Source organism: Motacilla alba, chromosome 17, assembly GCF_015832195.1.
Source record: "Motacilla alba alba isolate MOTALB_02 chromosome 17, Motacilla_alba_V1.0_pri, whole genome shotgun sequence".
Taxonomy (NCBI): domain Eukaryota; kingdom Metazoa; phylum Chordata; class Aves; order Passeriformes; family Motacillidae; genus Motacilla; species Motacilla alba.
Window position 1 is genome coordinate 10,458,863 of NC_052032.1, and position 10,156 is coordinate 10,469,018.

At 60.8% G+C, this 10,156-nt stretch overlaps 3 protein-coding genes across 3 annotated transcripts; 1 reads left to right on the forward strand and 2 right to left on the reverse strand.

Moving 5' to 3' along the window:
* Window positions 1-8: 8 nt before the first annotated feature.
* On the reverse strand, window positions 9-3,271 carry PPP6C (protein phosphatase 6 catalytic subunit). Its single transcript, XM_038155977.1, is given in 7 exon segments — window positions 9-766; window positions 1,414-1,623; window positions 1,734-1,813; window positions 2,308-2,449; window positions 2,797-2,862; window positions 2,953-3,132; window positions 3,134-3,271. Coding segments are annotated over 7 exon segments (1,050 nt in total). The 5' UTR covers window positions 3,257-3,271; the 3' UTR covers window positions 9-517.
* An 89-nt stretch (window positions 3,272-3,360) lies between these two features.
* Window positions 3,361-5,695, forward strand: RABEPK (Rab9 effector protein with kelch motifs). The gene is made up of 7 exons (XM_038155976.1): window positions 3,361-3,434; window positions 3,584-3,720; window positions 3,810-3,962; window positions 4,053-4,214; window positions 4,470-4,619; window positions 4,792-4,941; window positions 5,082-5,695. Exons 1-7 carry the CDS (start codon window positions 3,376-3,378, stop codon window positions 5,366-5,368), a joined length of 1,098 nt encoding a protein of 365 aa, XP_038011904.1. The 5' UTR covers window positions 3,361-3,375; the 3' UTR covers window positions 5,369-5,695.
* Window positions 5,696-6,102: 407 nt separating this feature from the next.
* HSPA5 (heat shock protein family A (Hsp70) member 5) lies at window positions 6,103-10,115 on the reverse strand. The gene is made up of 9 exons (XM_038155974.1): window positions 9,976-10,115; window positions 9,641-9,779; window positions 9,219-9,450; window positions 8,819-8,956; window positions 8,459-8,571; window positions 7,990-8,380; window positions 7,496-7,733; window positions 7,140-7,307; window positions 6,103-6,977 (listed from the first exon to the last, which is right to left on the reverse strand). The coding sequence occupies exons 2-9, from the start codon at window positions 9,754-9,756 to the stop codon at window positions 6,418-6,420; spliced, it is 1,956 nt and encodes a 651-aa protein (XP_038011902.1). The 5' UTR covers window positions 9,757-9,779; window positions 9,976-10,115; the 3' UTR covers window positions 6,103-6,417.
* Window positions 10,116-10,156: the final 41 nt, after the last annotated feature.

Sequence of the window (10,156 nt, forward strand, 5' to 3'; positions counted from 1 at the left end):
GCCGCGCGGAAATGCCAACAGCCACTTTAATGTACAAAGCCCGCCGCTCGGCGCGACCCCGGGACACGGAACGGACCGGGAGCCCCCGCTGGGATCCACTGACACTCGGAAAAGGCGCGCTCGGTCCGGCAGCGCGGGCAGCCCCGGCCCCGCCGCACACCGGGCACTGACTTTGCTGCTGAAATTTCTTAAAACTTACCAAAAACAAAAAGCTGAACGAGGGACGGGCCCGAGCGGCTCCCGGAGCGTGGTGGTTAAAGGAATCGTTCGTCTAACCCAGGACTAGGCGAGGACTACATGCAGTAGTACAAATCTCAAGGACATATTACAAATACTCTGAAATTAATCTAGGGGCGGGGGAAAAAAAAAACTCGCTACGGACACCATAATACACAATAAATTTAGATAATTTAAAAATAAAAAAGGCAAGAGGCAGCATTTCAGCAGCAAAGTGCTCAATAAAAAGTATATTGTAAAGGGGCGGGACAGGGGGAGGTGACAGCAGGCGGGCCAGGGCTCAGAGGAAGTAGGGCGTGGTTGTCCTGGGAGGAATGACACGCTCTGAGTCTGGAACTGCGCGGAATAACTTTGGTTCTCTTGTATTTACATCTTTAAAGACCATGATGGACGCGATGTTCCCGCAGCGGTAGCAGTAGTTGGGAGCTGACCATACCGTTACCAGCTTCTCATCAAACATGAATTTGTATCCTTCGTGGACCAGCTGGTGCGCCCTGCAGATCAGCTTCAGGTTGTTGATGTGAACAAACTGCAAGGGAAGGGGGAAGCTGAGCTCAGCGTGGCCCGAGCCCACGGCACGTGCTGCTCCTGGCCCGGCCCGTGCAGCAGGGCAGGGAACACAACAGGAGACACCCTGTGACACGCAGGTGCCAGCACCCGAGCACTGAGGAACAGTGGCCTGACAGCCGGGCAGCAGGGCTGTGCTGTCCCCTGGGACAGGCTCAAGCCTTCCTGAAAGTGCTGTGCCAGGCCACACGACAAGGCAGGCCGAGCGTGGCCAGGCAGAGCCTGCAAAGGCCACTGTGTGGAGTCCTGAGGAGGCTGCTCAGTGCAGACACAACAAAATTAACTCCAGAATTGCTTAAAAAGGGTATTTTTCTCCTAGATCCTCAGGAAACCATTCCACACAGAGCCCAGGGACACTAGTGAGTCCCACCACATCACGCTTTCCAAAAGCAAGATGGGCATTGGTACACCTGGCATTTACATTTGTGCTTTCAGGTTCGAGCGGCTCATTTTTTCCAGCTGGCAGAAGCCAAGCTTCCCCACCACCACGAGTCGCTGGCAGAGGTGTGATGGGGGTTCAGAGTCCTGCAGTGCCCTCCAGCACACCGAGAGGAGCCCCTTGGCTCCGCGTGCGCGGCCGGGCTGCGCGGCCCCGAGCGGCGGCGTTACCTCGTTGGTGACCTTGGCCCCGAAGAGCCAGCCCGCCCCGCGGGGGCTGATGGCCCACGTGTCCACGTCCTCCGGGTCCGACCACACCAGGTCGCAGAAGGCGCCTTTGTGAGGGATCTCCTGGTTGCGCTCGATGGTGCGGATCTGGTCCAGGGTCTTGATGTCGGGGGAGAGGCCCCCGTGCACACACAGGATCTGCTCGTCTATCAGCTGCAGGGAAAGGACACAGCTCGGAGCCCTCGGCACGGCTGCCGGGGAGCCTCAGCCCACAGCTCCCTGGGACAAGGTGCTGGTGCTGCCAGCGTGGTGCCTGCACTTACAGCTGCTATTGTGAGCATGTCAAAGACTTTGGTGCAGTATCTCCAGGCGTTCGCGTTCCCGTATTTGGTTTGGCACTCGTCTGTTGGACAGAACGGTTTTGTTCCTCATGGATCAGAGAAAAACGGGCAGAGCGGACACTGACAGCAGAACCTGCACACCCAGGTGTGCCACAGGAGCCCTGCTGTCCAGGACCAGCAGCAGCAGCAGCAGGGACCAAGCACCTCCGGCTCTGCCTGTGCCTGAACGTGGCACCGCGACAGAAACCCACGTGCCAGGGGAAAAGAGCAGCAAGATCTGCCTTAAACACATTCCATTTCAGAAACACAGAGACCAAAGGACAGCACTGGAGCCCGTGTCCCCCCCCAGCCCCCGAGGGCCCCGGGCACTGTGGCCTTGCCAGCGGGGCTCCCAAGGCAGAGGAGCTGCAGCCTGTGCCATGGGCAGCACTCACTCAGCACTCACTCAGCACTCACCCACCCATGGGCAGCACTCACTCACTCACGGGCAGCACTCACCCACGGGCAGCACCCACGGGCAGCATTCACCCACGGGCAGCACTCACTCAGCACTCACCGTAGAAGCCGTACACCTGGGTGATCTGCCTGCTCTCGTGGTTGCCCCGCAGCAGCGTGATGCGGTCAGGCCACTTGGCTTTCAGTGCAAGGAGGTACGTGAACGTCTCGAGGCTGTAATAGCCCCGGTCTACAAAGTCCCCCTGAAGGCAGAGACAGCCGCGCATGGAGCAGCAGTGACACAGAGAGCCACAGCGACACACCCGCTCTCCGCTCCTCGCCGCCGCGGAGCCCCGGCGCCGGAGGGCAGCGGCAGCTCCGGGCACCGAGCGTCAGCTGCGGGCCGGGCACTCCCTCACCGCTGTCCTGACGTGACCCCGGGACACCGGGCAGGGCAGGACGCGCTGCCTCGCCCCGCGGGGGATACAGCGGGCGGGCAGGAGGCGGCAGCGGCCCCGGCGCCGGGCGGGTGCGGACGCGGGAGCCCGCGGGACTGCAGCCCCGGCCGCTGTCAAGCGCAGCGGGGCCGGGCCGCGCCCGGCGCACCTACCATGAAGATGTAGTTGGTGTCGGGGACCTGCCCGCCGGTCCGGAACAGCTCGCACAGGTCATAGAACTGCGGGGGGAGAGAGGCGTGAGGGGGCACCGGGCATCGGCACCGACTCCGGCCCGGGGCCGCACCGGGAGCGGCCCGGCCCGGCCTTACCTGCCCGTGGATGTCCCCGCAGACGGTGACGGGCGTAGAGACGGGCTGGACGTTGGACTCCTCCAGCAGCAGGTCGCAGACATAGTCACAGAGGCGCTGCGGGACGGAGCGGGGCAGGGTCGGGGGCAGCGCCGGGACCGCCGGCACCGCCCGCTCCGGCCCGCCCGGCAGCGCCCACCCCGGCCCCGGCCCGCCCCGGCCGGTCCCGGCCCCGCCGCCGCGGCCGCACCTTGAGGTCGTTCTCGGGCAGGTACTTGCAGAGCCGCGCGATCTCCACGTACTTGTCCAGGTCCAGCGGCGCCATCTTGGCAGGGGTTGGCAGCAGCGGCCCCCCCGCCACTTCCGGGCGGCGGAGCGCGCCGCGGGCGCGGGCGGAAGCGCGGGGCACTTCCGGCGCCGCTTCCGGCGGCCGGCCCCGCCGCCATGGCGCCGCGGGCGCTGCCGCTGCTGCAGCCGGGGCGCCGCCCGCGCCCGGGACAGTGGTGAGCGCGGCGGGGGCACCGGCGGGCACGGCGCTGAGCGCGGCGGGGGCACCGGCGGGCACGGCGCTGAGCGCGGCGGGGTGATGGGGGGGATAGCGATGAGCGGGGCGGGGGGTCCGGCGGGACTGAGCGCCGCCCTCGCCCCGCAGGTACCGGCTGAGCCCGCGCGGGGAGCGGCCCCGCGGCCGCGTGGGACTCGGCTGCCTCCTCCTGCCCGGCCGCGTCCTGCTGCTGGGCGGTGCCGACCCCGCCGGGGCCTTCGCGGACGCGCATTTCGTGGAGCTGGGTGAGGGCCGGGGCGGGGCGGGGCTGGCACCGGCTCCGGTACCGGTACCGGTACCGGCACCGGCACCGATCGCCTGTCCCCGTCCACAGCCCCGCTGCGCTGGGTCCCCGCCGGCTGGCGCGGGCTGAGGCCGCGCTACGAGCACGCCACGTTGCTGCCCGCCGGCGGCCCCCCGCGCCTCTGGGTGTTCGGCGGAGCCCACCCCGCCGGGAACCGCGGCTGCGTGCAGGTGCTGGACCCCGGTGAGTGCCGCCGGGCCGGGGCTCGGGCTGCAGGACGGGCGTGGCTTCCCTTCCCGTGTTGGGGGTTCAGTAATCGAGTGTCTTCACTAGAAATAGGGACGTGGGAGAGCCCTGCGGTGCGGGGCGAGCAGCCTCAGCCTCGGACCTTCCACACGTCCTCGGCGGCCATCGGGGCGCGGCTGTTCGTGTTCGGCGGCGGACACAAGGGAGCGGAGCCGGTTAAGGACCAGCGGCTGCACGTGTTCGACACAGGTACCTCCCGCCGTGGCATGGCAGCGCTGCCCCTGGGCTGCAGCCCGAGGGCTGCAATTGCTGAGATCTGCTTGGAGCTGAGTCCCACGGGGTGGCTGGGTGGCTGTTCTTCTCCTGACAGGCCCTTGTGTTCATGCAGTCCCTGGGAATTCAGACCCCGTGGCTTGGATGGGAAGCCTCGGCAGGGCTCTGGCATCGCTGGTCCGTAGAATTTCCAGGGTTTTCTTCCTAATGCACGTGTGCTCCCATTTTTAGCCACCCTGGCCTGGTCCCAGCCGGAGACTCAGGGTGAGCCCCCTTCTCCTCGGCACGGGCACGCCGTGGTTGCGGTCGGGACCAAACTCTTCATCCACGGAGGATTAGCTGGAGATGTTTTTTACAATGACCTGTTCTGCATCGACACAAGTAAGTGTGGATGGAGGTACTGCAGGTACCTGTGAGCCGTGCTGTGATCTGGGGGGAGGTTTTTTTTGAAATACTAGTTCTTTAAGTTCTTAAAGTATTACCTTCTTTGTTTAAACCAAGAAAATGGGTGGGGTTTGTGTAATGCATAACCGTGCATGTGTTCCTGCACCAGATGACATGAGATGGGAGAAGATCCCAGCCACTGGGGACATCCCTGGAGGACGGGCATCCCACTCCTCGGCAGCGTTCCGGGACCACATGTACATTTTTGGTGGAATAGGTCCAGATGGGACACTGGACACTACGTACAAGTATCACACAGGTAGGGAGGCTGCAGCCGGGGAGCATGGTACCTGCTCAAGCCCTGGGCTTCCCCCTGCACTTACAGCACTGCAGGACTGAATGCTCAGTGTCAGTGCCTGGTGTGATGTTCAAAGCTGTGGCTGTGTCTTTGCACTGCAGGGAGGCAGCACTGGACGCTGCTGCAGTTTGAGTCTCCCCTGCCCAGCGGGAGGCTGGACCACGCCATGTGTGTCATTCCCTGGCAGGCTGGGGCCCACGGGGACACGGGAGACACCCCAGCTGGGACAGAGCCCCCCGTGCCAGCAGGTGACAGAGCTGAGCCCCTGCAGCAGGGCCGGGGAGAGGGCTGTGCTGAAGACACCTTGGTCCATCTGCTGTTTGTGTTCGGGGGCATGGACACCCAGGGGCAGATACACAGGGACTGCCTGGTCACTCTCATCGAGTAGAGTCCCCACAGCAGCCTCAGCCCCTGGGGCTCACTGTGCCCCTTGGACACGTCCTCACCCTTGGGCAGCTGGCACCCTGAGGGACAGGGGCTCTGCCTGAACAGGGTCCTGCTGCAGCACCAGCCCCGGGAACGTGGCAGGAGCCAAGGCACTGCTGGAGCTGGCACCAGACAAGGTCATTCTGGACTTAACTAATCCCATGGATTGGATAAGGATCAGTTCAATAAAGAGACCAAATTTCAATTAGGCTTCTTTTTTTCTAAGAACTTTATTAGGTGTAAACTACTTTTCACTGTTCAGGAAACTGGTCTGTTCCATATGACACTTTATTAAAAGCTCTGGAGTTTTAATACTGCAGGAAAACATTAACTAAGCCAAGCTCCTCCCTCACTGCTGGGCACACCCCTACTGCAGGCAGGGGGTTCTGGTGGATAACCTCCCTCTCCCAGCTCAATAAAAGCTGCCCCTTCAGCAGTTACTCAGGCTTGGTGCCCCTTCCTTATCAGGATCTGTTGTAAAACTGCAGTGAGGTCCAAGTCCACCCTCTCCCTTCAGAAACTGAACCCCAGCTCACCCCAAGGCAAGAGAGGCTCAGCTCCTGCTTTCAAACTTCCCCCTCTCCATGAGCCCATGAAAGGTGACCGTGAGGGGGTGAGCTGCACTCCATCCTCCTTCAGGGCTAATCCAGACCCTGGCTGGAGCTGGGTAACGGAGATCACAGAACCAGAACAGAGTCCAGTGTAAATAACAAATTTATTGTGGTCACTCCAGGTAGAAAAGCTCTACACCAAGTTCACATGACCAGGTTGTTAAATAGAATGTTCCACTGCCAATGCTTCTAAACCCACATTTACACTCCCACCCCACTCCCCTCCCCAGACATCGAGCGACTGCTAACGAAAAGCAGGATACAGCCACGTCGGGCTAGCGGTTCCAGCTCCACTCACGAGTGAAGATTCAAAGTTACATTCCAAATTAAGAGTTCAATATTTTAAACAAGTGTTCCTGAGTCCAATATATACACACACCACGTTCCGAGACTCCGGTATCTACAACTCGTCCTTCTCTGCTGCCTCCTCGTCGCCGGGCGGGGGCCCGGCGCTGCCGTACAGCTTGCTCACGATGGGCTGAACCACCTCCTCCAGCTCTTTCTTCTGTGCTTTGAAATCTTCTATGTCCCCATCCTGATGGCTTTCCAGCCACTCGATCTTTTCCTCCACTGCTTTCTCTATTGTTTCCTTGTCCTCAGAGGACAGCTTCCCACCCAGCTTCTCCTTGTCCCCAATCTGGTTCTTCAGGGAATAGGCGTAGCTTTCCAGCTCGTTCCGGGCATCGATGCGTTCCTTCAGCTTCTTGTCCTCCTCGGCAAACTTCTCGGCATCGTTGACCATCCTCTCGATCTCCTCGGGCGTCAGCCGGTTCTGGTCGTTGGTGATGGTGATCTTGTTCTTGTTGCCGGTGCCCTTGTCCTCGGCCGTGACACGCAGGATCCCGTTCACGTCTATTTCAAAGGTGACCTCGATCTGGGGGACACCACGAGGGGCAGGAGGGATTCCCGTGAGATCAAAGGTGCCCAGGAGATGGTTGTCCTTGGTCAGGGGACGCTCGCCTGCGAGAAACAAGGAGACAGGGTTACTTTCTTTCCCAGCTGTGGCCTGTGCTTCCTCAAACCACGAGTGACACAGTTCCACACCAAAGTACCTACAGCCTTTGCTACAATCCGGAACAAGAATGAAAACCCTACAGCAGACAGATTCCAGCTGACACCCACCTTCATAGACCTTGATGGTCACAGTTGGCTGGTTGTCAGAAGCTGTGGAGAAGATCTGAGACTTCTTTGTGGGAACAACGGTGTTTCTAGGGATCAGCTTGGTCATGACACCTCCAACAGTCTCAATGCCAAGAGTCAGGGGACACACATCGAGCAACACCAAGTCACCTGGAACACATCAAAGGCAAGACTGTGACGCAACTTCAACACAAAACAACACTGCAGACAGGATCCTGAGGCCTCAGGGGCACAGAACTCCAAGGACTGGAAAAGATCCAGGTTTGTCTGCATTTGCTTGTCAATGCCCAACATCCAAGGCTGAGTCAACGCTTAGGTGGCAGTGAAGGTGCCATTACCTGTATCCTGGTCCCCAGAGAGCACCCCGGCCTGCACAGCTGCACCGTAGGCCACAGCCTCATCTGGGTTAATGCCACGAGAAGGCTCCTTCCCATTGAAGAACTCTTTAACGAGCTGCTGGATTTTGGGGATGCGAGTCGATCCACCAACCAGGACAATCTCATCAATATCAGACTTCTTCAGGTCAGAATCTTCCAGAACTTTCTGAACAGGCTTCATAGTGGAACGGAACAGGTCCTGCAAAGACAAAACCCCAAGCACTGTGAGACTGTATTCCCAGCACGCCCCATTGTGCAGCCCCAGAGGTACAAAGTACAACCACTACAGAGCAAAGAGGCCAAAGTGTCTGAGGCCCAGCTCCCCGGCAGCAACAGCTGCCTGCTTACCCAGAGTTATTTATACTCCAACGGGCAATGTCACAGCATGAGGCGCTGCACATTCCCCAGTCCCAATCCAGAGCTGAGCCTGTGTAACTTTACCTTTCTAAACTTACCATGTTCAGCTCCTCAAACTTGGCTCGAGTGAGTGTCTCCGAAAAATCTTCTCCTTCAAAGAAGGACTCTATTTCAATCCTGGCCTGGTGCTGAGATGACAAAGCTCTCTTGGCCTTCTCCACCTCCCGCCTCAGCTTCTGCACAGCTCTGTTATCCTTCCTAACATCTTTGCCAGTTTTCTTCTTGTAGAGCTTGATGAAGTGCTCCATAACACGCTGGTCAAAGTCTTCTCCACCCAGGTGAGTGTCACCGTTAGTAGCCACAACTTCAAAGACTCCGTTGTCAATTGTGAGGAGGGACACATCAAAAGTTCCACCGCCCAGGTCGAACACAAGGATGTTCTTCTCTCCCTCTCTCTTGTCCAGTCCATAAGCGATGGCAGCAGCTGTCCTGTACAGGGAACGGGCTGTCAGGGCTGGGGGTGCCAGCCCTCAGCTCCCCTGGGGCAGGACAGGGTGGGCTACTCACGGCTCGTTGATGATGCGCATGACGTTGAGCCCCGCGATGGTGCCCGCGTCCTTGGTGGCCTGGCGCTGGGCATCGTTGAAGTAGGCTGGCACCGTGACAACAGCGTGGGTCACCTGAGCAGGGAGGGACAGCTTTGTTACAGGAATGACAGAAAAAACGGTCTGAAAGCAGCACCAGCCACTGTGAGCAGTGCTGGGACAAGCAGCCCATCTTCAGAGATGAAGAGCCAGCAGCAGCTCAGCCCGAAGAACAGGGCTGCTGAAGGGCCTGCAGCACTGACTGCAGTTGGGGATGGCAAGGTCAGTCCTGGCTCAGCCTGCCCTTCACCCGAGTTGTTACCAGTGTTTCCTATGCACTTACCTTCTTCCCCAAGTAAGCCTCTGCTGTTTCCTTCATCTTCGTCAGGACCATTGCAGAAATTTCTTCAGGAGCAAATGTTTTTGTCTGTCCACCTCCAACATCAACCTGAATATGGGGCTTGGCTTTCTTCTCAACCACCTGAGGAGAACAATGGATACTGTCCCATTCAACTATTCCACCTTGTTCCCACAATGTTCTGCCTAACTAGGAACTGAGGTTCTAACTAGGTTCTGTCTAAGCATCAAGCAAAACCTCTATGACAGGCAAAACCTGAGTGCCAACACCAGGAACTGTTGTTCACACACCAATCCTCCCATGGGGCACTGTGAGCAGATGCCTCTTCTGACCAGAACTGCAGGTCCTCCCCTCCAGCCCCCCTGCCTCCGCACTCGGGGCCCACCTTGAAGGGCAGGTACTTGATGTCCTGCTGCACGGAGGGGTCGTTCCAGGTGCGGCCGATGAGCCGCTTGGCATCGAATACGGTGTTCTCAGGGTTGGACGTGAGCTGGTTCTTGGCAGCATCCCCGATCAGGCGCTCCCCCTCGGGGGTGAAGGCCACGTAGGACGGTGTGATGCGGTTCCCCTGGTCGTTGGCGATGATTTCCACGCGCCCGTTCTTGAAGACGCCCACGCTGGGGTTGGGGGGGAGCGGAACGGTCAGGCGGGGCCGCGGCCTGCACACATCCCCCCTTCCCCCGCCTCCACTCCTGCTCCTCCCGGGCCCGCGGCCCCTTCCCCGCGGCTCCGCAGGCCCTGCCTCCCCAGAGGGGCCCGAGCGCTGCCCCCCAGCCCGCCCGGCCCCCCGTGCCCGTCCCCACGCACCAGGAGTAGGTGGTGCCCAGGTCGATGCCCACCACCGTGCCCACGTCCTCCTTCTTCTCCTCGTCGTCCGCCCAGACGGCGCCCAGCGCCAGCAGCGTCAGCAGCAGAAGCCTCATAGCGACCGCTCACCTGCGCCCACCTGCCGGGAGGCCGCCGGTTACACAACGGAGGCGCCACGTGCGCGGCCGCCCCCCTCACCCCTCCCCGCGCCGCAACCCCCCAGCCCCCGCCGTGCGGGATCCCCCCCGTCCCCACCCGATCTTTCCGTGCCTTCAACCGCCATCCCGCCCTCCCCGGCCCGGCCCCGTGCGGGCCTCACCGCGCCCGGCCCTCACCGTGCAGAAGCGCCGCGCCCCGATCGCCGCTGAGCCGCCAGGCCGCGCCGCCCGCCCTTTTATACCTTCCGTTACCCCTTCGTGGAGCCTCTCCATTGGCTGCCGCGCCCGCGCTGGAGCCTCTCCATTGGCCGGCTGCTACCAAGCTGGCCTCCCGCGATTGGCGAGCGCCGCGCGACCG